The sequence below is a fragment of the Nelumbo nucifera genome, chromosome 5 (assembly GCF_055504915.1).
Source record: "Nelumbo nucifera cultivar China Antique chromosome 5, China Antique-T2T, whole genome shotgun sequence".
Lineage (NCBI taxonomy): Eukaryota > Viridiplantae > Streptophyta > Magnoliopsida > Proteales > Nelumbonaceae > Nelumbo > Nelumbo nucifera.
Window position 1 is genome coordinate 55,003,785 of NC_142653.1, and position 26,304 is coordinate 55,030,088.

Consider the following 26,304-nt stretch of genomic DNA (forward strand, 5'->3'; position numbering starts at 1 on the left):
CATTTATTTATCATTTAAATAATGTATAATTAAATTCCACATGTAATATATGTAAATATATGCATTATTTTATGTTTATTTATATTTTATTTCAATTTTAAATTTTTTATATTTACAAAAATACTAAAATTTGAGTTTTTAGGCAAAAAAAGGGGTTTTAAACAAAAATAGAGTAAAGGCACCAAATGCATAGATCTCGAAAAGTTACTCTAAATTGATATAAAGATCACCCCAATTAGACAAACAAGTACAAAGTTATGGCGTATAGAAGTTTTAGTATGTAACGTATGATCCAGCAACCAGGTTGAATTGGCAAATGGTTCCATCCTGGGTTAAATGATCTTTGACCAAGTCAACAATTTTTTGTCAAGAGTCAGGTTTTAAGAGAACTGGACTTAGAAACATGCCTGAGTGACAGTTCAAACCATTAGAGACTGTTCGCATCAAATGGCAGGTTGAAAACATTTTTATGAATCCTGTAAAACAAACCTAAGACCAAAAGCTTACTTTTTCTTTTGGTAATACAGGGGTGTTAAAGGAGTGGGGACAATGCATGAATTTACAAATAGAATTACCAAACGAACATACCTCATGGGTTGGGATTTCCTCTATTTAATTTTAAGAAGGGCTTTACTTCGGATAAGTTACATGAGATAGCTTCACCACAAGTCTCTTTTAAGGCTCATGTAAACTTATTTTGAACTCACTGAGTTTTTGGCTAATCTAATGCTAGAAGTTATTACATGAAAGTAGGGGTGTCCATGAAAAATAAAAAAAAAAAACAAACCAAACCGCAAAATGCGGTTAATCAAATCGGTCAGTTTGGCTTCGGTTTGGGATTTTTAAAAACTGAAGGACTGGTTTAGTTTTCAGTTAACCTACAAAAAATCAATGGTTAATCAAACCGACCGGTATATATATTTTTATGTATATTATATACATTTTTAATATATTTGACATATTTTCTATGTATTGTATATAAATATATATTCATTATATATATATAAATATACTTATATTATATTTATAATGATCTATTTATAAATATATTATATATTTTTCAAATATTTATAATATATTATATATCATTTATTATTTATAATATAATATTATACATATATTTGTATAATATATATTATAAATATAAAAAACCGAAGAACCGAACCGGTCAAAAACCGAAACCGATGGTACTGCTTCGGTTTCGGTTTGGAAAATGGGAAAAACCGATACCACTGGCTCGGTTTACAAAAAAGTGCCCTAGTTCAATTAACCGAACTATGAACACCCCTACATGAAAGCCCTCCCAAAGCAGCACTAAGTTAAATCCTTAATACCATCCTTGTGTGCCAAGTGCCAACTAAGGAGTAGCTCAGTTGGTACGTTGAATGACTTGTCGTAGTAAAGATATGCGACTTCAAGTCCCACTACTATCATCTTTTAAAAAACATCACCATATATTGAGAAATCACTAGAACAAAAAACAAAGTTCACCTATATTGAGAAAAACACCACCCGAACTTCGGTAGTGTTATCATTTCTAGTTGGGAATTATGGAAAGGAAAACATCTAGCTACGGAAAGGAAAACAAACCTTTTATTTGTGTTGAATGGTGCATTTCTGGTTTTAAATATATTGAACATTCGACCCATACCACTCTTTTGATAGGTAGGGTAAGACGTGAGAACTGATCGTTTGAAGATGAAACAAGCATATGAACACCAAAAAGAACCCTGAATTTTCTAGATTTAGTGATTAATTGAGAATTTTGGTACAATTTAAACCCAATTTGTAGCATACAAACCCCCAAACCTGCCCCACCATAAAAAAGCACAAAGAAAGAAATTATAAGAATATAAAAAAATAGATTAAATTTGTGCAATAGACACCAAGGCCCCGTCTGGTATCACTCCAAAGAATCACTTCTGGTAATTCTTGCAATTCTCCGAAGTAGAATCCCACTTGGATTTGCCAAATCCTCAAAATCCATTCTTTTTTAGATGAAATTTCTCATCGAAAAGCCCATTCCAAATAAATGAAAAAATATGACTTCTGTGGATGAGAAATTCTTATCCATGCAATTCTCGCCATGTAATCTCTAAAGGGAAATTTTTTCATCAATACACTGTATTTTGGTTTGAGTGGCAATTTGGTCCCCGAACTTTAAAATGCGACAATCCAGTACACAAACTTTTGAAACGCAACAATCTATTACTTGTGTTATGTATATCACGTGGCCTCATGTGCGATTTAAAATTTTTGAAAATGTCAAAATTATCCTTGAAAATAAAACGCACTGTTCATTATTTTCTTTTCAATAAGATGAAACATAGCTCAAGCTTTCTGTCACATGCACCAAAACCCTTCTTCCATATAATGATTGATATCCTCCAAACTCCTTTGCCAAATGCCTGGTGCACAAAAACCCGACCAGAGAAACCTTTTGATAAGTTATATAAATACCCCGCCATTTTTTGGTCTCCTAAAGTAACTGATTTCTTAACGTCCTCCCAACATGCACACCTTGGTTGCCAACCCTTCTCTTTGCCGGGGCCAATCCATCTCTCATAGCTTCCTAAAAAACAACACTTCTTTTCCTATTATATGTTCTTCATCGGTCCTTTTCTAATAGCAATGCTATATGGCGAAATTCTCGACATTAAAATGCCTCCTCGATTCAATGGGCCCTAGCGGCTTCAGCTCCAAGTCAATGGTTGAGCAGGTCACCGGAGCCTGTTTCAATCTCCACTCCATCACTGCTATTATCATAATTGACATGTGACCCCACTTCTATAGTTATAGTTTCATGTACATTACTCTCATATTAATAAGCATTCTCTGTCTTTAATTTCTCTTCACTTATTTTTTAAACCACTTGACTTACCAAGCATCACCTCAGGGATCGGAGCCGAGGTGGCACATGTTTTAGTGAAATGTGGTGCTAGGCTTGTTCTCCTAGGAAAGCTGCCAAGGAAGCCAATGCCCATGTTCTGGTTGAGTTTCCGAAGTTTTAAATCTTTGTCATGGCTCTCGATATATCTCAGTTCTTTTCTTCTGTTCGAACCTTCAATTTCGAGCTTGAATCTCTTAATTTGCCTCTCAATCTGCTCATGTGAGTCATGATAGCATCCAAGTAAACGAAAAATAAACTCGTTTTTTTCTCTTATTATTTATTTTATTTGGCTCATAACGAACTTCAAATGGATGAATTGAAATTGATGATGCATGATCTGGGCACTCCTATTTGGCTGTGACCTAGCTTCTGACTGGAAAGAACAGCACCTGAGAGGAAGGAGAAAGTAAAATGTTCCCGGGGAGTTATCCCGGTGGGAACACTCCGATCGCTAAGTTAGAACTGGGGAAAATCTCAAAGAGAGTAGAGAGTAAAAGTGCTCAAAGTGCTCAAGCTTCAATACCTTTTCTTTGAGTGAGTTAAAGTTCTTTTATGTTGGAGCTTGGTCATACCTGGCATAACCGCCACCGCCCTTGTCGTTACTGCCAGGCAGATGTGGCAGGCGTAGGTTGCCGCCACAAACTGTCATTGTCAGGTACGGGCTTGACAAACGTGTCATGCTTTCCAGAGGAGGCAAACAAAATACCACCTGGCAGGCGGAACGCCGCCCGGCGAGGGATCAGAGCCCTGCCACCAGGTCCGGTGGGTACGAATGTCAAACAGGGCTCCCCACAGCCTACCGAGCTACCGCGCACCGGACTATCTGGGGCAGGTTTGTCCCTGTACCGAGGTGCCGAGGTGCCTGCATTGGGGGGAGGGGGGACGGTGTTGCCCCGAGGTGCTCAGGACACTTAGCCACGAGCCAGGGTGCTTCCTCTTTGGGAAGGGAGAGCTCTGGGCCCCTTAGGAGGAGCTCAGGCCCTTGGGAGAGCTCGGGACCTTCCACACTTGGTGGGAGTCAAAATTGGCCAGGCGTCAGTCCTCGGTGAGTTGCTTAACTCGCCGAGTAGCCAGCATTGGACTCGGCGTGTCTCTCCCATCGAGTTGCGGTCGTTCTGTCAGGCTGAGCTGTTCACTGGGCCAGGTCATATACACGTGTACCCGGGCTGCGACGTCGGGCCAAATCACCCTTCATCGATTGCCCCCCACTCCCCGTGCTGGGGGTGGTGACCCAGCGCGGAGAGTTCATGACGTGCTGGGTGGATTTGGCTTGGTTCTCATGCCACCCTGTCGGGCAACTTGTTGGCTGGACCAATCCGGCATTCGGTTCGTTCAGAAAGAAAACCTGGGTCGCGTACAGCTTGTGCGCGGACGTCATGCGATCTAGACTTCGCGGACGCCAAAAAACGCGCTAAACTGATTTTGCCTTGAGAGTCTCGCAGCCGGTTTTCTTGAGGACCGTTAGATCGCTTCGATCCTAGTCGTTGGCGTCTGGGCCCATCGGCTATAAATAACAGGGGACCCTGGTCATTTTCTTTCGCCACTAAGTACCTTTCGTCTACCGTGAGCTCGCGTCTGGGGTCTTCAGCTCAGGTCTCCTAGTCCGGTTGCATCATTTTCCTGGTGAGTCCCCGAGCTTCCCTTTCTCCTTTTTTTCCCAGTTCATTCCCTTCTATGTCTAGCGGGGACAGTCTTTTAGACGAACCCGAGGTGGGTACCTCAGGTCAGGGTGACCCTATCGTCGCCCGTCCTTCCCACGAGGCTTGGGTGACCTCGGGCAAACTGGCGTTTACCTCTCATTGAGGTCGGGTGTCGGACCAGTTCCATCTATCATGACGCAGGAGAAGCTTCAGCACCTCATCCAGCAATTCAACCTACCCCAGGAGTACTCGTACAGTCTTCCCACCGGCAACTTCCCTTGGGAGCATGGTCCAGATGAGATCGTGATCTTCAGGGAACAACTCGTTGGCGGGCTTCGTCTCCCGCTCTACCACCTTATTCTCGAGGTGTTGAGGCGCTTCAGCATCACGCTGGACCAACTCCACCCCAATTCTATTGGGAACTTGGTCAGGACTATCTCCCTCTGTTCCGAACAAAACTTCCCTTTAGATGCAGATATCCTTTGCTCCATCCTGTTAATAAAAAAGAGTACCTTTGGCGCTCCACCCGAGCACGGGCAGACCTACTATCTATCCCCTCGCCCGGGTTTCAAAATGCTACACAAGTTCCCAAGCAAGGTCCCGGCCTGGAAGCGGGACTACTTTGTAGTCCGGAGTAGCACAGAGTGGCCATTCCTTACCAACTGGAGGGTGGCAGCTCCCAGCATTGCTCTTAACCGGAAGACGTGGGCGACCTTTCATTCATGGGCTCAGGCCAGGTTCAATCACAGGGACTACATTGTTGAAGAAAGCTCATTCAAGCCGGTTTGAGCCTGGATAGGTCGATTTCCACTTTAGTGTTTTGTTCATTCAACCTAGTGTCTTTAAATTTTACTGACGTCGAGCTCTGTTGCAAGTCCCATGGAGGAAGAGAGGATTACCGGTCCAAGGCTCCTCCGACAGATGAAGAAGAGGAAGAAGTGGGCTGCCAAGAAGGCGCGCGTGGAACCCTTAAGGACCCCTACCCCTGAACCCGATCTCCCACAAGTCCCCTCTTCAGGGCCCGAGCTCCCTAATGCCCCTCCCGTGATAGACTTGGAGGGGGACTTACCACCTCGGGGGCCTGAAACGGCGGTAGATTCGATCACTGAGCCAGCCGAGGCTGCCGCTGAAGTCCCAAATCCCGCCGGGGCTGCTGCCGAGGTCCCACATCCTGTCGGGGCTGCTGTCGAGGTTTCCAAAGGATCGGCCCATCGTGCCGCAGATACGGCGGTATCTAGCTCGGAGACTGAGGAGGAGGAAGAGAGCATCATGAATCCCGATATCAGCCTTGAAAGAAGTAAGAGGGTTGTTATCACTGCGGAGGTTGTAGATTGGGCCGAACTCTCCCCTGGTCAGCTCAGGGCCCGCGCTGCAACCCATGCCATGGTGGTGAGTTCACTCCCTAAGAGCCACCTCTCTCTCTCCTTTCTTTCTTTCTTCTTTCTTTAGTACTGACCAACCTCCTTCTGCCAAGGGAACACTGCTGTGCACGCGCTAACCTTTCAGTCCGACAAACACTTGAGGCGTGCTTTGGCTACTGAGGAGTTATCTCGCGCAGCTCACACTGAGTTGAGGGCAGCTCGGGGCAAGATTCACCAATTGGAGAGCGATGCTACCGCCCAGAAAAGCTTTATCGAAGCCCTGCTACTAGAGAAGGAGGAGCTAGCCCGCGAGAGGGATAGGCTGAAGGTCGAGGTGAATGGGCTCAGAGCAGGTTAGGAAGCCTTGAAGCTCGAGGTGGAGAGTCTCAAGGCGTGTCAGAGGGCTTGGAGCACGAGGTGGAGTACCTCAAAGCTGACATCAAGGAGAAGACCGAGATCTTCGATGAAGCTCTCGGGGAGGCGAAGGCCCAGGCCATCGTCGACTATGTCAAGTCGTCTAGGTTTGACGACGTGATGTCGCAGGCCTACCCTGGGGGGTTCAAGCTCGGCAGGTGGTGGATGAGGCACGCATACCCTGACCTTGACGTAAGAGCCTTCACCACTTATAAAATTACAAATGACATGGCACGTCAGACCGCAGAGGACCCAGACTCCGAGGATGAGGGCGGCAACGAGGAGGCCGATACTACCGACCCAGTTGACACCCCCGAGGAGGCCCCGAGGAAGGCTGATAGGCCTTCCAAGTATTTGTGTGTCACTTGTGTTTTCTTTTCTTGTTTCTTTGTACTTGGGATTCTGTAATGAAATTGTACTTATGCAACAAGAGTATATATGTATATTCTGTTAAGTGCTTGTGTGATTTATTTTTGCTAGAGTGTTTACCTTATCCGAGCTGTTGAGTTAGTAAATTCGGTTCCTGAGGTGAGCGACCTTTTACTGCTGTCACCCCGAACTATCTTCCTGCACTTAGTAGGGGTGGTCATCAGGTTTTAGCGATGTACACCAAGGTAGGCATAGTAAGGCACGTGCCCAACCTGCCTGCTTGGTTATTTAGGTTGGTGTTTACCTCTAGTAGTGTATACCGAGGTAGGCTAGGAGTCGGAAAGTCTGTTCTCGAGATGCCTTTGGTCTTTGGCGTGCTAAGCCTATGCTGGCGAGGCGGTAGAGTCATGCATAGCGCCAAGGTCTTCAGTTAACCAAGCGTGTTGGCCCTTAGGCTGTAGGGAGTGACTCGTGGTCACTCTAAACTGTTTTCCTGGAGTCTGCCCCTACTGAGGGGGTGACTGGACCTCGTGCTGCTGAGGTTGTCGCTAGTTCGGCGAATTGGCCCTAAGGCTAGAAGGGAGTGGCTCGCGATTCACTCAGTTCAATGGTTTATGGGTAATATAGTCTTAGGTTGACGATATTCCACGCCTGAGGTACTTGTTTCCCTTATAGGGTTTCGAGTTCGTATGTTACTTCCTCGAGTATAAGCTTTACTTGGTAGGGCCCTTCCCAGTTCAGACCAAGCTTGCCAACGCCGGGCTCAGGCACCATAACCTTGCGGAGAACCAAGTCACCAACGCAGAGAGTTCGCTTTTTTACCTTGGCGTTATAGTACCGAGCTATCCTTTGTTGATAGGTCGCGGTCCTAATGTATGCGAGGTCCCGCACTTCGTCTAGCAGGTCGAGGTTGGTACGTAGCTCGTCTTCGTTTGCTCTGTCTTCATATGCTTTTGATCTCAATGAGGGGACTTTAATCTCGGCTGGGATGACTGCTTCGGTACCGTATGTAAGGTTAAAGGGAGTTTCTCCCGTGGCAGTCCTTTCCGTGGTACGGTAGGCCCAAAGTACACTGGGCAACTCGTCCATCCACAGTCCCTTAGCTCGGTTCAAGCGCGCTTTCTGTCCTCGAAGGATAGCCCTGTTCGTAACTTCCGTTTGGCCATTCGCCTGAGGGTACGCCACTGAGGTGAAATTCTGCTGAATTCCCATGTCTCGGCACCAGTTCTGGAACTTGATGTCCTTGAACTGCTTACTATTATCGGAGATCAGTACCCGAGGTAATCCGAAGCGACACACTATGTTCTTCCAGAAGAAGTTCTGCACGTTCCGAGTTGTGATTGTCGTGAGAGGTTCGACTTTGACCCACTTTGTGAAATAGTCCACTGCCACCACTAGGAACCTTATTTGCCCTGATGCTGGCGGGAATGGCCTGAGTAGGTCAATCCTCCATTGTGCAAATGGCCATGGGCTAGTAAGGTATTTCAGATCGGCGACAGGCTGGTGGTGGATGTTAGTGTGCTTCGTACTCACCTAGGACTTGATTTACCACGAGCTGGGAGTCACTACAGACGACGATGTGCTTGGCTTTCACTTCCTTTGCCAGGGCCAGCCTGGCTAGCAGCGTCTCGTATTCTGCTTCGTTGTTGGATGCCATGAACTCAAAGCGTAACGCGTACTCTAGTTTCACACCGCTTGGTCCGTACAAGACGATCCCAGCTCCGCTGCCCTACTGATTCGACGAGCCATCTACGTGAAGGATCCAGGGTTCTTCATCCTAGTTCGGGCTTGGCCTAACTAGGAGAGATGCTGCACTGGTTGCTACTTCACGGTGCTCGAGTTCAACCGGTCTAGGAATTCCGAGCTCTCCCGTACTGGGGGCCTCGTGTTGTACCGGCTTGGGGAATTTGGAGCTAAAGGTGCATTTTGCAATGAAATCTGCCAAAGCTTGGGCCTTGATAGTGGTTCACGGCTTATACTGGAGCTCGTACTCGTTGAGCTCGATGGTCCACTTTGTCAACCTTGCCGAGACCTCGGGCTTGAGCAAAACTTGCCTCAAAGGCTTATTGGTAAGGACAACGACGATGTGAGCTTGGAAGTATGGACGGAGCCTTCAGGCTGCTATAACCAGTGCATAGGCTAACTTTTCTATCTCTGGGTATCTCGCCTCTGCTCCCTGCAACATTTTACTAACATAATAGACAGGTCATTGGACCCAATCTACTTCTCATATTAGTACCGAGGTGACCGCCTCGTCACTGGTCGATAGGTACAGCTCTAAAACATCGCCCACTTCGGGCCGGGTCAAGACTGGGATGCTAGCGAGGTGCCTTTTGAGCTCGTCGAACGCGAGCTGGCACTCTTCAGTCCATTCAAAGCCTTTGCTTTTAATGGCCTTAAAGAAAGGCAGACAATGATCCGTAGACTTGGATAAAAAGCGACTTAAGGCGGCCAATCGACCATTTAGCTTCTGGACCTCTTTTAGCTTTTTGGGGTGGTCTCATTTCCAAGGTGACCTTGATTTTATCCGGGTTGACCTCAATGCCTTGCCGATTGACGATGATCCCTAGGAATTTACCCGAGGTGACACCGAAGACGCACTTATTCGGATTTAACTTCATATTAAATTTACGCAAGATTTCAAAGACTGAGTGCAAATCTTGTATTAGTTCATGTGAAAACTGGGTTTTGACAACCATGTCGTCTACATAACACTCTACTTTTGTGCCAACAAGTGGGTCAAACAACTTATTTATAAGTCTCTGAAAAGTATCCCCAGCGTTCTTTAGCCCAAAGGACATGACCTTGTAGCAGTACAGGCAAAATTCGGTTATGAAGGCGGTCTTCTCCTTGTCTACTGGGTCCATTTTTATTTGGTTATAGCCCGAATAGGCGTCCAAGAAGCTCAGCAACTCGTGCCCCGATGTCGCGTCCACTAGGCGGTCGATCCTGGGAAGTGGGAAGCAATCTTTTGGGCAAGCCCAGTTCAAGTCGGTGTAGTTGACGCACATGCACCACTTACCATTTGCCTTTTTCACCAGAACGGGGTTGGCTACCCAACTCGGGTAATGAACTTCCCTGATAAAATTGGCTGCAAGGAGTTTCCCGACCTCCTCGTCGACTGCCCTCCATCGTTCTCGGGCTAGGTTGCGCTTCTTTTGTCTAACGGGCCTAACTGAAGGATCAGTGTTAAGTCTATGAGTGATAACATTGGGGTCTATGTCGGGCATTTCTGCCGCCGACCATGCAAAAATGTCTAAGTTTTCGAGCAAGAAGCTTACCAGTTGAGACCGCAGGGGCTCCTCGATAGAAGCGCCAATTTGAAGTACCCGAACTGGATCATCTGCCGAGTCGGGATAGGGATGGCCTCCTTGGTAGGCTGCTCTACGGGTCGTCCCAGTTCGAGGTCGTCAGCTACCTTGGCCTTTCCTTTGAGGGCAGCTACGTAGCATTTGCGGGACTCGAGCTGATCGCCACGCGCCACTACGACTCCGAAGCCCGTAGGGAACTTCATCGCTAGGTGGTAGGTGGAGACTACTGCTCGCAGGACGTGGGTGATGGGTCAGCCTACTATCGCGTTGTATGGAGAGGGGGTTGCAACCACCAGGAACTCGTCATTGAGCCTTACCACACTGGGCCAAGTACCAACCTCCACCGGCACAGTGACATTCCCTAACGGCCTAACCTTCTCGCCGCTGAATCCCACCAGTGGAGTGCTTGCGGGCTTCAGGCCACCCTCTGGGATCTGAAGCTGATCGAAGGCCGCCTTGAAAAGGATGTCTGCCAAGATGCTCGAATCTACCAAGACACGTTTGACTTCGAAGTCATTGACCTTAATCTTGATGATGAGCACGTCATCGTGGGGGTAGTGGACTCCTCACGCGTCGTCTTCAGTGAAGAAGATCGACTCCCCCACCCTTGGCCGCTTCCAGGGGTTTAACTCTTCTCTGGCGGTTTCGCGGGCTGATGACCGAGCTGCTGCCGAGGCACAGGCCACGACAATTGATCCTCCAACGATTACGTGGATGGTCTCTCGGACTGGCCTCTCGTCTGGAGGCTGTCTCTGCGGCTGCTCCGCCTGTCTGCTAGACTCGGGGGTTTCTTTATTCTGCCTCTCGTGCCGACCTGCTTTATTATTATTATTGCCATGTTGTACAAAATTTCTCAAATATCCGCGACAGATGAGCTCTTCTATCTCATCGCGGAGGTTATTACAATTTTTGGTGTTATGACCGTGATCTCTATGGAAGCTACAATACAAGTTCTTGTTCCTAGCACTAGGATCGGCCTTGAGCCGAGGTGGCCACTTTACATACGGGGCATCCTTGATCGCCATGAGGATCTCGGCCCGCTTCGTGTTGAGGGGTGTAAACACCTTTTCTGCTACTGTTGTTCGGAAAGGTTGGACTGGTTGTGCCCCCTGAGCTTGATCCTTCTTCTTCTAGTAGTCATTAGAAGCCGGGGGTTCCGGTTCCCTCTTTCTTTTTTCGGGGGCGTGCTCGCCCTTCTGGTTGATCTCCTTCTCTGTTCCTTTGAACAGATCTGCGAGCTCGAGGAACTCAGTCACGGTTTTGGGCTGGTTGACGACCACGTGTCATCTGAACTCTCTGTGGGTGATACCTCGTTTTGCCGCCGTAAGCTGAACTGCAGGGTCCAGATCGGGTATCTGTAAGCAAGCATCATTAAACCGCTTGATATAGCTCCAGATGGACTCCCCCTCCCTCTGAACTATGCTGAGGAGACTTTCTTGAGTCCTCGGGCATCTCTTGCTAGTGATGAAGTGGGAGGTAAAGACCTCCATGAACTGCGCCTAGCTCTTTATCGAGCCCGACGAGAGGTTTCGGTACCAGGTGCGGGCCACCCCTTTGAACGTAGTGGAGAAGGCCATGCACATGCAAGATTCGCTTGCCCTCGACAGATGCATCTGGGACTGGAAGGCGTCGACGTGGTCGTTGGGGTCGAAGGACCCATCGTATTTCTCCAACGGTGGGAGCTTGAAGTCTTTGGGCATGGGGACTGCGAGGAGCTCCGGGGACAGAGGAGAGGGGACCGAGAGAAGTGGTGTGGCTCTCACCCCTCCCAAACTTATTTCTATTTTGCCTTTGAGCTCGGGCAGGTTGAGGATGGTGGTAGTCCGGCGGGCCCGGCGACGTCTTCGCTGCTTCTTGGCCGGCTCGACGTTGGTGCTGCTGGCCTCTGTATTGCTGAGTTCAATGGGCCCAGCGGGAGGCAGGGATGGCTGCCGGTAGCTACTGACAGAAGGACCTTGCTCTAGGTTGTCGGCTAGCATCTCGAACCGGTTCTCCGCGAGCAGAGGCTCAAACTGCGAGTGCTGGGGTGACGCCAACCTAATCGGCTGGGAAGCCCCCGACCTGACTGCGGACCGCATGGCGGGGGTAGGGAGTCTTCCCTTCCTTCCGTGAGTTGATGCCGAAGTTTCTCCCCATCGGGAAGGGAGTTCACTGCGGCGCTGAGGCTTGGTTGGCTGTGCCGCCAGATGTCAGGGAGGGAGTGAAGGGAACTGCTGCTGATATTGGTACTGAGACACTTGGTGCAGCACTTGCTGCTGGTGAAGCTGAAGTTGTTGGAACTGCTGCATTTGGGCCTGCATGGCCCGCATGCACTACATCAAGTCTTCGAGTTGGCCTTGGTCAACCACCGGAGGGAGAACGGTGGGTTTAGCGGAGGTCATCCCGACTGCAGGGGGCAGCAGGACGGTTACGGGTGCCACCGTTACGGGCACGTTCAGGCTAGGAATCCCATCCGCAGAGAGGGGGACAGTGAACTGCCCAATGCAAACGGTGGGTAGTTGGAGTTGCTCCTCTGGGGTGCTCCGGCGTTCGGAGTTGCTAGAAGAAGCCATGGGTGTCAGTGGTGCTGGTGAGCAAAAGAGGGAAGTTTCGCAGAGATTAAAGGGAGGCTTTTTGAAGCGTTTCCCACAGACGACGCCAAATGATGCTGCACGATCTGGGCACTCCTAGCTAGCTGTGACCTGGCTTCTAACTGGAAAGAATGACACCTAAGAAGAAGGAGAAAGTTAAAGGTTCCGGGGAGTTATCTCGGTGGGAACACTCCGATGTCTAAGTTAGAACTGGGGAAAATCTCAAAGAGAATAGAGAGTAAGAGTGCTCAGAGTGCTTAAGCTTCAATACCTTTTCTTTGTGTGAGTTAGAGTTCTTTTTTGTTGGAGCCTGGTCATACTTGGCATAACCGCCACTGCCCTTGTCGTTACTGCCAAGGTAGATGTGGTAGGCACAGGTTGCCGCCACAAACTGTCATCACTAGGTTCGGGCTTGACAGACGTGTCACGCTTTCCAGAGGAGGCAAACAGAACGCCGCCTGGTGAGGGATCAGAGCCCTGCCACCGGGTCCGGATGTCAGACAGGGCTCCCCACAGCCTACCAAGCTACCGCACACCGGACTGTCTGGGGCAGGTTTGTCCCTGTATCGAGGTGCCGAGGTGCCTGCACTAGGGGGAGGGGGGACGGTGCTGCCCCGAGGTGCTCAGGACACTTAGCCACGAGCGAGGGTGCTTCCTCTTTGGGAAGGGAGAGCTCCGGGCCCCTTAGGGGGAGCTCGGGCCCCTGGGAGAGCTCAAGACCTTCCACACTTGGTGGGAGTCAAAATTGGCTAGGCGTCAGTCCCCAGTGAGTTGCTTAACTCGCCGAGTGGCCAGCGTTGGACTCGGCGTGTCTCTCCCGTCGAGTTGCAGTCGTGCTGTTAGGCTGAGCTGTTCACTGGGCCAGGTCATATACACGTGTCCCCGGACTACTAGGTCGGGCCAAATCACCCATCATCAGAAATCAATCAGTACATGTTGGATAAAAAAAATTAGATAACATTTAAAGGGCATTTGTATCTTTTCATATGCCACTTAATGACTGATTAACTATAAATAATACCAGTTTATGGCATTTTAAAGTTCGAGAACTAAATTATCACTCGAGCCAAACTAGAGTACTCTGATCGGTAATTTTCCCATCTCCAAATAACGAACACGAGCGACAGGAAGCCACGTGAGAGGACAGTAAATTTGTCACAAAATACATTAGCGTCGTTAAAAAGTCCCCCAGTTTGCACCGAGCCGTCTTCTTCCTCTCACTCAACGGTTATCTTCGCTCAAACCTCAGGTAAATATCGCTCAAACATCAGGTAAATGTCTTCACTCAAACCGCCATTTTTTCTAAAGCTTCGATTGATTGCTTCTCATGGATCTAAGTTCGAAATTCCATGTTTTATTCTCCATTTCGTTTCCCTCTGTAAATCCCTAAACAGGTTTTCTTCTTCTTACTTCTTTTCCCGCTCTTTACGATATAGACTTCTGCCTCTCTTCAAGCTCTAGGTATTTCATTCTTCGTTGTTGTCGTCGTTTTCGATAAAGAAACCCAGCTCTGCAATAGTTTGTTCTTGTTGCAAGGAAAGCCTGTTCTGCTCTCCCAACGGTTTGCCCCTCATGCTTGCGTATTTACATATACCTCAAATTAGCTAAAGTGTCGTTTGATTTGCGCTTCAATTTGATTCGTCCTGTTTCATGTAATTGTTTTGTTTTTCTATCTTTTCAGTTCGTCCTGATTTAGGTACAATTTCTCTCATACTTTCTTTCTAATGTGACGGAGGATTACACCTTTAAACAGTTTTGAGGGTTTTAAATCCCAGCTAAGAAATTTCACTTGTTTATGCTTGAGGGTTTTTATTTATTTCATTGAGGACTTTAAATGTTTACTCTGGTAACTATAATTAATTTTTGGTGAGTTGAGTAAGTAAGCTAGTGCTCATTTGATTTAGATCCCTTCTCTGGACCACTTGCATGTTTCGGCCCTTTGGGTTTCAAGGGTTTGTGGATTTCCTTTGCATAGTGAATTGTTCTCAGGATATGGATGATTTGTTGATAAGAATTTCATTTACGTTTTCTTTCTTCTCTCTTCTATAAGCCATTTTTAATTTTACTTCTTTAAATTCTGTTTTCTCTTTTCTTTTCATAAGAATTCCATGTGTTTGAATTGAATTGAAATTTTTAAATATGCTCAAAATGTCCTCTTAACATGAACCATATTTTCTTGCCAAATCATATTCCATATTTGATTATTATGCTCTTTAATCTAAGGAAGAGGGTGAAGTTCTATCTTCAATCTCTGCTTGAATGGAAAGGGCATCGTCTATTGTAACAGAGCTGCATTTCATTCTAGAAAAAGGGCGTTTTTGGCTATCATGCTAATTAACAATGTCTTCTTTTAGTGTTATTATCCGTACATAAGTGCAAGGCTTTGGTAGCTGAGGATTGACACAAAATTGTGATATGGCCTCTGCAGAATAATGCGAGAAAGTCTTAAATCCACTCATTAAGTGAAGTGTTAACATGCAGTTACTTAAGCAATTTTTCTACTACTGCTAATAAGTGTAATTAATCTTTCTGTAGGAAGTTGGATAAAAATTACTTAAAGTTCCCTGCCAACATTTCTCACCAGCTTAACTAAATTGCAAATATTGTGAGTAGAACTCCTTCCTCAAATACTTGTTCTTTACTAGTATTTGAGAGTTGCACATAAATTAAATTTAAGAGTTTCATAAGCTTTAGTATCTAGAGAATTGATTCCAGAAATTGGTTGCTGCCGAACGCGATTCTGTTTCTGAGAAACAAGAAACAGATCACTGTCCCAAACACAATTTGACGATTCTCTAAATGAAAATTCTCAAAATCCATTATTTTCTGAAAGGATTCTGAGAATGAGAATCTCTAGAATTGATGACAAACAGGGCCTAAGCGAACGGGGCCTTTAGTTTTTTGTCGTAGAGGGGATTTTCTGAAGCACTGATCATTTTTCTCTCTTGTGCCAGGTGCCACCTCAATCACTCCTTCGGATTTGATCAAAATAATTGGGGCAACACAGTTTAGGGTTTACGAGATTTCTGCTAGTTGAATTAGGTTGTAGCTCAAATGGTAATGGATTTGGATGGGTCAGAATCTAGGCTGGAAAATGATTCTCATAGAGTAGTAGATTACAAGGATGAAGAATGGGACGATGTTGAAAGAAACGGGACTGAGAAACCAGGGGAGTCAAGCAAGCATCGGAGCAAGGATAGGAAGAAGAGCCGCAGGGAAGAGAAGGCGAGGGAGAGAGTGAAGGAACATGACCGGGGACTAGAAAGAGAGAGGGAAAAGGAAAAGGAAAAAGATAGGGATAGGGAGAAAGAGAAGGAACGGGGTAGGGAGAGGGAGAAGGATCGGGATGGATCAAAAGACCGAGACAGAGAGAAGGAAAGGGAGAAACACAAGGATAGAGAAAGGGAAAAGGTTAAAGACAGGGAAAAACTTGAGAGGGACAAGAGTAAGGAGAAGGATAAGGAGAGATCTAAAGATAAAGAAAGAGATGCAAGGAATGGGAAATTGGATGATGAAAGTCAAGGTAGGGGTAAGGATGTTGGGAAAGATGAGAAGCTGGACCTGGATGGTGGGAATGATAGGGATGTTGTAAAGCAAGTGAAGGAAGTTCAACATGATGTGGTTGTTGACATGAGTGTCGAGAATAAGAAAAAGGTAGATGGGGCAATGGGTGGTTCACAGCCATCAACTGGGGAGCTTGAAGAGCGCATATTAAAGTAAGTAGGCATTCCACTATTGGTTCCTTCATCTATCTTGTGCTGATGTTTTTTGTTGTTGCACTATCATTATTTTTTTATAAGAGTTGCTATTTCACTGTTTGCTATTGGACCATTTTTACTGTCAATTACTGACTTATTGACTTCGTATGCATAACTTAGAGATTTTGAGATGAATATATCATTTCTTTTCCTGGTTATACATGCTTTTGATTATTAAACCATCACCTGTTTTGAATTGTTGGTTTGCATGTCCATAGTGGTAATTATTTTGTTGGTAAACACTCAATCTTATTAGTGAATTCGAAGAAAAACCAAGCTGAGAATTAATACTTTATATATTTTATAACTTGTATATCTATCTGATCTTACAGAAATGAATTTCAAGCTCGTTAGTTACACCAAAGACATGGATAAAGTTAAATACAAGAAGTTTAAGTCTCTTTCAATTAAGTTTACTAGAGTTTGATATCCTGGTTTCTTTTTCTCAAGTTGAAGAGACGCAACAAAGGGTAAAATTAAACTTTGACGGAATCTCTTTGGGTAATCTAGGACCCTCTGGAGCTGGGGGAGTTTTCAGGGATGGGGAGGGCAGAATGGTGGCACTATATTCTAGTCCCATAGGAGTGGGAGACTCTCTGAGAGCTGAAATTTTGGCTCTCCTACAAGGCCTGAGATTTGCCAAGCAATGGGGATTTCAGAACTTTGAAGTGGAAGAGGATTCTAAATTGCTAATAGGGTGGCTGCAGACAAGAATGTTGGGTGTATGGACTTTTAAACAACAAATAAGGGAAATAGTCTGCTTGGCAAGGGATGCTAGAGTAACTTTCAAATGGGTAAGGAGGTCAACCAACTTTGAGGCAGAAAGCAGGGGACCTTCAGGGATAATTTCTTTTGGGCAGTTTTGTAATTCTTGAAGCTGATTGGGGTCAACACTCGTATTTTGAGTGGTTGACAGTGTATTATGTTTAATTGATATCTTTAATGAAAGTTACCGTTTCCAATAAGAAAAGAGATACAATCCATTGATAAAAAATCAGTGAGGTTTTATTGGCTAAGTGGCTATGTTTAGGGCTGCAAAATAGCATTGATTTGATCCTTTTTGAATCCGATCCATTTAAATTGGATCCAGATACCCAATATCATTAAATGAATTAATTTTGGATCAGCAAACAGAATTTTTTACTTATCAGATTGAAATCGCATATACCTGATTAGATCTCATAATAACATAATATTTCCAATTTGACAGGATAATTGCCTTGTTTTCTATATATGTAAACCTTTTTATACCTTTTAGGAATTTGCATTAAGTGCTAAGCTTCTTTTTATCCTTTTGATCACTAAGGACACAAATAAAACCATGTTGTATGGCTATTGCTTCTCTCCAATTGAGCACTTCAGAAGTAGAAACAAAACCCAAGCCTTTGTTCAAGTACTGTGCTACTGACCTGCTTTTTTGTTATTTGTTAATGGTCAATCTTTCCACTGAAAGGGAGTGGAAGATTAATACCTACCACACATACAAGCCTTCTCCTTACTCAAAATCTGTAGTAGCACATTCCTTCCTCCCCCATCCCCCCCCAGCGTCTCAACTTGGCCTTTTCTCTTTTCATATTGTCTCTTTCATTTTTTGTTTCTTCTCCCTCTCTGCAAACCTTTGTTTCCAACCTGAAAAGAGAACATGCTTCAGAAACCATCCTCATTTTATCTGTTGATTAAGGTTTCTGTTTGAGGGGAAGATTTAGTGGATGCCTAGCTACTCTTGTAACAGCAGAACATGGGGATTTACATTGCAAGTTCGTAACAAGAGAGGTTGTTGTCTATTTTTTTATTTTGGGGCTTGTTAGGATTAGTGCTTTCAAAGTGCAAGGTGCAAAAAAAAAAAGCGGAAGGGCCATCTTGCATCCGAGGCACAAGGTACAAGTTGAGGCATGTGCTTTTATGAAGCAAGGCGCACATTTTTTGAAAATAAAAAAATTGAAGAATGTGATTGAAAAAATATATACCGGTAGAAAACTGCATATATTTGTTTACATTTTTTGAAAAGAAATATTCATCTTTCTTAGTTGCATACTATATTTGTTTACGTTGAGATACAGCCTCGATTTAAAGTTTATGGCTGTATTTGATAGGGTAGTTCTTCAATCTCGCTTTATATCTCAATGGGTAAGGGCTAAAAGAGCATATTTTAAATTGTCTGCTGCTTTTATGATGAATCAGTATATTTTTCCCCATTTGATCATGCAAGAAATTTGATATTTGTCCATTATTCCTAATATTTATTTGGTTGTTTTGTTTAGTGTTATTAACTTTATGGAAGTTTGAAGAAGCATTTCTATCTTTATTTGATTTTGATTTCTCTTGCAACAGAATGAGGGAAGAAAGATCGAAGAAAAAGTCTGAAGGTGTATCTGAGGTTTTATCATGGGTTAACAAGAGCCGCAAGTTGGAGGAGAAAAGGAATGCTGAAAAGCAGAAAGCCTTGCAGCTCTCTAAGGTTTTTGAGGAGCAGGTCAGTTTGTGGTTTTATGCTTCCTTTCTTTATGATGCTTTCCTTGGTTTGATACCTTTTTCATGATTCCCATGTTTGTTGTGCTGTTCATATTTGATTTATGACATGGCTCTTCCCCAGGACAAGATTGACCAAGGGGAAAGTGAAGATGAGGATACGGCTCGACACACCTCCAGTAATGTTCCTTTTTGTTTTCATTTATTTATTCACTTTGTAGATTGATTATTTATATTCCAGATGTTATGTTTAACATGTTGTAGGTAGTCTCTTTCTAGCAGTGCTATGTTGGACTAAGGTCCATACTTTAGCAAATACACCCTGGGTACTTGTTTTATGGCTCAGTAGTTGGAATGTTTACTATATGAGCAATGAGCCAGTAGTTATGGTTGAGCCATCATCTAGCTCCATCAAATACCTTAGACTATCTCTTTTGCATCTTATAAGTCACAATATTAAGAGTAAATTTAACCTTTTTGTAGATACAAATAATCCTAGCCATAGGATTACTTCCGATATGAGAAAATTTGACCTTTTTGTAGATACAAATGATCTGAGAGAGCTACCCCTTCTTCAAGCAAAGTTCACATGGTCCAATTTTCAAGAGACACCTATTTGTTGCAAGCTCGACAGATTTATCTTTTCTTTAGACTGGGAGGAAGGGTGGCGGAGTCTAGTGCTTAGAGCCTTTTCTAGAACTACTTCGGATCACTATCCTATTAGCATCTCTGAAGAAAGATTGGGAGGAGGTGCCTGCCCTTTTAGGGTTGAGAACATGTGGCTGTTGCATCTGGATTTCAAATCAAAAGTAAAAGAATGGTGGGAAGAAGATCAAGTGGAGTTTAGACAGAAAGGTTTTAGATTTTACAAAAAAACTACAAAGGTTGAAGGGTAGGATTAAAGAGTGGAATAAGGAAGTATTTGGGTCGTTGGAGGAAAGAAAGATGCACCTCTCACATAGAATAGGGGAATTAGATGAGCTGGAAGGGGAAAGGACAATAAGAGAGGAAGAGAAATCTGAGAGATGGAGACTAAAGCATGAGCTGGAAGAGATTCTAAGGAAAGAGGAGATTCGTTGGAGACAGAAATCTAGATGTCAGTGGTTAAAGGAAGGTGATGGCAATACAAGCTTTTTCCACTTAGTAGCAAATGGGAGAAAAAGAAGTAACTCTATTGCTTAGTTAGTGTGGAATGGGCAGACTTTAACTAGGGAGATAGCACAAGCTTTTGTGGATCACTTTAAAGGCATTTTTACTAATCAGGGAGCTACCAGAGAGCCACTAGAAAATTTTGACTAGAGGCGAAGTCCTAGGGAGTTAATGGTAACCCTGGAAAAGGATTTTGAAGTTCAAGAAATAAAGGAAGCTATATTCTCTATGGAAAGATCCAAATCCCTAGGCCTAGATGGCTTCACGATTGCTTTCTTTCAAGATTGCTGGGAAATTGTGGGTGTTGATTTAGTGGAGGTTTTTACTGAATTCTTTGAAAGGGGAAAATACAACTTAGGGGCAAATGCCACCTTTATCACTTTGATCCTTAAGACCTTAGATGCCTCCCACCTAAGAGATCTTAGATCCATCAGCCTTGTGGGTAGCATATACAAAATTGTCTCCAAGGTGTTAGCTGAGAGGATTAAAATAGTTCTTCCCTCCTTAATCTCTCCAAATCAAGGGGCTTTTGTGTTTGGAAGACAAATAATAGATCAAATCCTTATTACAAACGAGTGTGTGGAGTTTAAAAAATGGAGAAAGGAAAAAGGGCTAGTTTGCAAATTAGATCTAGAAAAAGCCTATGACTTGGTGGATTGGGATTTCTTTCTAGAACTGCTAAGGTTGAGAGGTTTTGGAGCGAGATGGTGCAAATGGATAAAGGGTTGTGTTTCCTCCTGTCACTATTCCATTTTGGTTAATGGAGTTGCTAGAGATTTCTTTCCAACTAAAAGGGGCCTTCGACAAGGTGACCCCCTTTCCTCTTTCCCCTTCACTCTAATAGCAGATGTGTTTAGCGATTCGATTTCAAGGGCTAATACCAATAATCTGATACAAGGTTGGAGAATTGGGGGGAATAATGTGGTGGTTACCCATTTACAATTTGCAGATGATATTCTAATCTTTTACGAAGGAGAAAGGGAGGAAATGAACATTTTGCAAAGGATGGTAACCCATTTTGAAAGGATTTCCAATCTCAAAGTAAACTGGAGCAGAAGTTGTGTAGCGGGATTAAATAGGAAGAGAAGAGAGGTTGAAAGCCTAGCTAGTTTGCTGAGTTGTGAGGTAGGTGATTGGCCTCTATCGTACCTTGGACTACCCTTCGGGGGGGGGGGAACCTGACTTCAGTTAGCTTCTGGGATCTGGTAGTGGAAAGATTCACAAAAAGGCTTGCTGGATGGAAGAAAAACTATATATCTCTAGGGGGTAGAATAACCCTAATAAAGTCAACTTTTAGTAATCTGCCAATCTATTACCTCTAAACCTTTAAGATCCCCATAAAAGTGGCCAATAAACTGGAGAAATTGATGAGACTTCTTGTGGGAGCCAGGGGATACAAAAGAGGACCATTTGGTGAAGTGGGAGGTGGTCTCAAGGAGTAGGGATAGTGGAGGCCAAGGGTTAGGAAACATCAAGCTTAGAAACATGGCTTTACTGGGTAAATGGTTGTGGGTGTTTCCTTTGGAACAAAAGAACGTAAGGCATAATGTAATTGTAAGCATTCATAGCATGGCAGACAACGGATGGGGCGCTGGTCTTGATCCTAGGGCAACAAGGGCTTCTCCATGGAAAGAAATTCACAGATTGCTACCTTCTTTCCTCCCGCTGGTCAAGTATGATGCTTGTTTGGGTAATAAAATTCGTTTCTGGGAGGACATCTGGCTTGGGGACATTCCTCTCAAAGATAGATTTCCACCTATTTATGCTCTGTCCCTCAACAAAAGGAAAGTGATTTCTTCAGTGCTTGTTAATGAAAATTCTTGGGATCTAGGTTTAAGAAGAGGGTTGAGGGATCATGAATTGTGCTTAGTAGCTGAACTAATCTCACTTCTTAATACTGTTTTCCTGGACCTATCTTGTCATGACAGCAAGATCTGGTTAGAGTCCCCCTCTGGCTCCTATACTTGTGCCTCCTACTTCTTCGCCCTGCTTTCCTCACACCCAGGAGGTTCTTTTCCCACAAAGGAAGTCTGGTGTAGTCCTGTACCCCCAAAAGTAAGAGCCTTTTGTTGGGAGGTGGTGCTTCAGTAGATTAATACTCTTGATAATTTACAAAAAAGAACGTCAAATCAGTGTTTCTCCCCTCATGTTTGTTGCCTTTGTATGGGAAATGGTGAGACAGTATTACATCTTTTACTTTCTTGTCCCTTTGCATCGTGTTTGGGATTGGTTTTCTTCCTTATTTGGCTGCAGGTGGACTACTCCCCCGGATGTGACAAGTCTTTTCAATCCAAGTTTTTTCTGACTTCCAAAGAAAAGGGGAAGAGTGATGTGGAGAGCAACAAGAGCAGCCATTCTTTTGGTCTTTATGGGAAGAAAGGAACAACAGAATATTCCAAGGGGCACAAAGATCAACAGAACAAATCATTCAGCCCTCTTAGACACCAGTAAAGTGTCCATAATAGTCATTAAAGTCATACATTGGGCTGGTCAGTAGTGGATGATATACAAAGGGGCTGGTCAGTAGTGGCAAACTCTTCAACCAGACAACCAATCTTTCAGCCCTCTTGGACACCAGGAGCACAACAAAGGGTAAAATTGAATTTTGATGGAAGCTCCTTGGGTAATCCAGGACCCTCAGGAGCTGGGGGAGTCTTTAGGGATGGGGAGGGCAGAATGGCAGCACTATACTCTGGTCTCATAAGAGTGGGAGACTCTTTGAGAGCTGAAATTTTGGCTCTCCTATAAGGCCTGAGATTTGCCAAGCAATGGGAGTTTCAGAACTTGGAGGTGGAAGGAGACTCTAAATTGTTAATAGGGTGGCTGCAAACAAAGAGTTTGGGTGTATGGAAGTTTCAACAGCAAATGAGGGAAATTATCTGCTTGGCAAAGGAAGTTGGAGTAACATTCAAATGGGTAAGGAGATTGGAAAACTCTGTGGCAGATGGCTTGGCAAAACAGGGGACCTTCAGGGAAAATTTTTTGGGCTGTATTGTAATTCTTGATGTTATTTTGGGGTCAACACTCTTTGTCTGAGTGGTTGACAGTGTAAGATGTTTTATCTAATATTCTTAATGAAAGTTACCGTTTTCAATAAAAAAATGTTAAGAGTAAGGAGAATGATGATTAGTTACTATTTACTAATATTATTCATAAAAAAAGGATGATTAGTTACTAATATTGCTTTGCTTGGGATTTAGCAGATTGATTTGATTATGTTTTTTTGACACCTTCTAACAGAGGATCTAGCTGGAGTTAAAATTCTTCATGGGATTGATAAAGTAATTGAAGGTGGAGCAGTTGTTTTGACTCTCAAAGATCAGAATATCCTTGCCAATGATGATGTCAATGAAGGTAACTAAAGCTTGGGTCTGCTTTTTTGGTACTGTTTTAGGACTTCCAGTTTCCCTAAAGGTGACTTGAAACTTGTGATGTAACAGAGGCTGATGTTCTTGAAAATGTGGAGATTGGAGAGCAGAAGCAAAGAGATGCAGCTTATAAGGCTGCAAAGAAAAAGACAGGAATATACGAAGACAAGTATGATCATTGATCAAGATAGCATCTCACATATTCACTTTAGGTAGCTAATCATTGTTTTATTGTTTATTTTCTAGGTTCAGTGGGGAGGATGGTGCCCAAAAGAAAATTCTCCCACAGTATGATGATCCTGTTGAAGATGAGGTTAGCATTTTCTTATAGAATGGATAGATATGTTGATAAAGGGTATCTCTCCCATATTACCTTTGTTTCATACCATTGATTTCTTTTCAGGGGTTAGTTTTGGATGAAAGTGGACGCTTTGCGGGTGAAGCAGAAAAGAAGTTAGAAGAGGTGACTTTAAAGTTTCTGTTCTTCATTTTAAATTGTGGTTACAAGAAATATTATTGGTTATTTTTTTCCTGCTAATAACTGTCATTTCTTTTTCTATGCCAGCTTCGTAAGAGGTTACAGGGTGTTTCTGCAAGCAACCATTTTGAAGACCTTAACTCATCTGCAAAGATTACATCCGATTTTTATACCCACGAAGAAATGCTTCAGTTTAAAAAGCCAAAGAAAAAGAAATCTTTGCGGAAAAAAGTAAAGCTAGATTTAGATGCCCTTGAAGCTGAAGCCATTTCAGCTGGTTTTGGTGTGGGGGATCTAGGATCCAGGAAAGATGGACAGAGGCAGGCTACCAAAGAACAGCAAGAGAGATCTGAGGCGGAAATGAGGAGTAATGCTTACCAGTCAGCTTTTGCTAAAGCGGAAGAGGCATCTAAAACATTGCGACAGGAACAGACTCTAACTGTTCAAGTTGAGGAAAACGAAAGTCCTGTTTTTGGTGATGATGAAGAAGACCTTTACAAATCACTAGAAAAAGCAAGAAAGTTAGCTCTAAAAACGCAGAATGAAGCAGCAGCATCTGGTCCTCAAGCAGTTGCACTCCTGGCTAGTACTGTAAGCAATCAACCTAAGGATGAAGAAAACTTGACATCTGGAGAGCCACAGGAAAACAAGGTTGTCTTCACTGAGATGGAAGAATTTGTCTGGGGTCTTCAACTTAATGAAGGTATCAAGGTTATAATTGCTGTTACTTTGATGGAGAGGAATTTTTTTATAGTAAAATATAAATATTTTTAATAAAAGAATTATAGAGTACAAGAGTTGTGTAAAGGTGATGAGATATAATTTAAGACTGATAAAATATCCTGAGCATTACAAAAAATAATCATGATCCGGCTATACATACTTGTGTTACAACTCAAGAGTTGCCCAAAAAGAAGCTCTGAACATATTTCTTTGAACATCTGCAAATTCTAGATGTACTAGAACCGAGTCCAATTTCAGGCTTCCAGTTGAAGAACACATTCTTTCTCGATTCTTCTGAACATTACTGAAGATTCTATTGTTTCTTTCCTTCCAGACACTGTACTACCATAAAAGGAGTACAACTCCAGATACTCTAGCTTTATAGTATCCCTGTTTTCTTGGCCGTGTAGCAAAAAGGTTTTTTGCATTGACAGGTCGCCAAACGTTTCTCTCGAATAAAGAGAAGAAAAAGCTCCAATAAATTTAGTGTAGCTTCATGTGATGAAAATATAATTAGCATCTTCTTCATTGCTGTGACATAAATAGCTTATACTTGGATTGGAATCTCCTTTTCAGCTGATCTACGGTTAGAACACCTGTCATAGCAACAAACCAAGTGAGGCTTCTACCCTACGCATTATTATGTTACCCCAAATACCGTTGTTTTCAGATATATCCACCCGGTTACAAATAAATTTGTTATAGAAATATTTCATTGGTTTTCAAAAAAACTTTACTATCAAATTACCTTCCTACCTTTCTTCCACCATGTAGCATCTGGAACATTTGGAAAAATTTCTTTTTCTAGTTTTTAAAGTGACAATAAACATTCTTCCACTTCTCTGTCTTCAAAGTACTCCTTTATAGTAACATTGTTTTCTCTTAACTTGTACAGACATGGGGCAGAGGGCACAATCTGCCGGCCCTACTCTTATCCCAAAAATAAATTCTGGAACCGTCTCCAACTTTGAACCCAGCCAAGTTAATGAACACTTGCTGAAAATGCATAATCTCCTTCCAAACTGCAACCACTTACCTGGTAAAACTTCCCTAGAGTCCCTTCCCAGCCTTACCAGATCATATTAGGATGCAATAACTGTTCTGCATAAAGCCTCATTTTTAATCCTGAACCTCCACAGACTTCCTTAATAGTGATTTGTTCATTTCACTAATTCTCCTTGAGACTGAAACTCCAAGCTCCTTTGGTCTACACATATGACTCCATTTTACTAGGTAGATCTTCTTATCCATCCAATCATTTTTTTTATCAGCAACAAGAAAAGATTTATTAATTATAAAAATGAGTACTGGGCAAAGAGCAAGCCCAAAATCACTATCAATATTTACAGAACAGCCCAAAACATGGACTGTCTCTGAATTCCATGTTTAGCTAACCCATCTGCCATACTGTTTGCAGATCTCCTAATCCACTTTATTTGGATTTTCATATCTTTAGAAACCTGCTTGAAATGCCTGAATTCATTCTTTTTTTGTTTTGAAAGGTAAAGTGATAAATTTATTGAATCAGAAAGAACTCAGTACAATAGAAGAGCAAGCCACAAGTAGCTGCTCAGATTACAGGACTTGTTACATATCCCAAATGGATATAGATCTAACTAATTCAGGAACATTCAGCTATTTAAAATCAGGTGTAACAGACACAAGAAATCAGCTTGCTGACCACCTGCTGCACTATCTCCTCAGTGCTCTTAGCTTTGTTGCTGAAGATTCTTCTATTCCTTTCAGACCATATTACCCACATCACTGCCGCAGGAATAGTTCTCCAAATTAAACTTGCTTTTCT

At 43.6% G+C, this 26,304-nt stretch overlaps 1 protein-coding gene across 6 annotated transcripts in view; it reads left to right on the top strand.

The window, feature by feature from the left end:
• Positions 1-13,667: 13,667 nt before the first annotated feature.
• Positions 13,668-26,304, top strand: part of DOT2 (SART-1 family) — a 34,875-nt gene continuing 22,238 nt past the window's right edge. Inside the window, exons 1-10 of one of the 6 annotated variants that reach the window (XM_010258054.2) lie at positions 13,719-13,804; positions 15,091-15,160; positions 15,510-16,271; positions 18,645-18,786; positions 18,907-18,961; positions 23,172-23,285; positions 23,372-23,468; positions 23,546-23,612; positions 23,703-23,762; positions 23,865-24,480. In XM_010258054.2, the coding sequence (XP_010256356.1) occupies positions 15,610-16,271; positions 18,645-18,786; positions 18,907-18,961; positions 23,172-23,285; positions 23,372-23,468; positions 23,546-23,612; positions 23,703-23,762; positions 23,865-24,480 (1,813 nt within the window). In that variant the 5' untranslated portion in view covers positions 13,719-13,804; positions 15,091-15,160; positions 15,510-15,609. The other 5 variants (XM_010258055.3, XM_010258056.2, XM_010258057.2 and 2 more) reach the window with 5 other exon arrangements.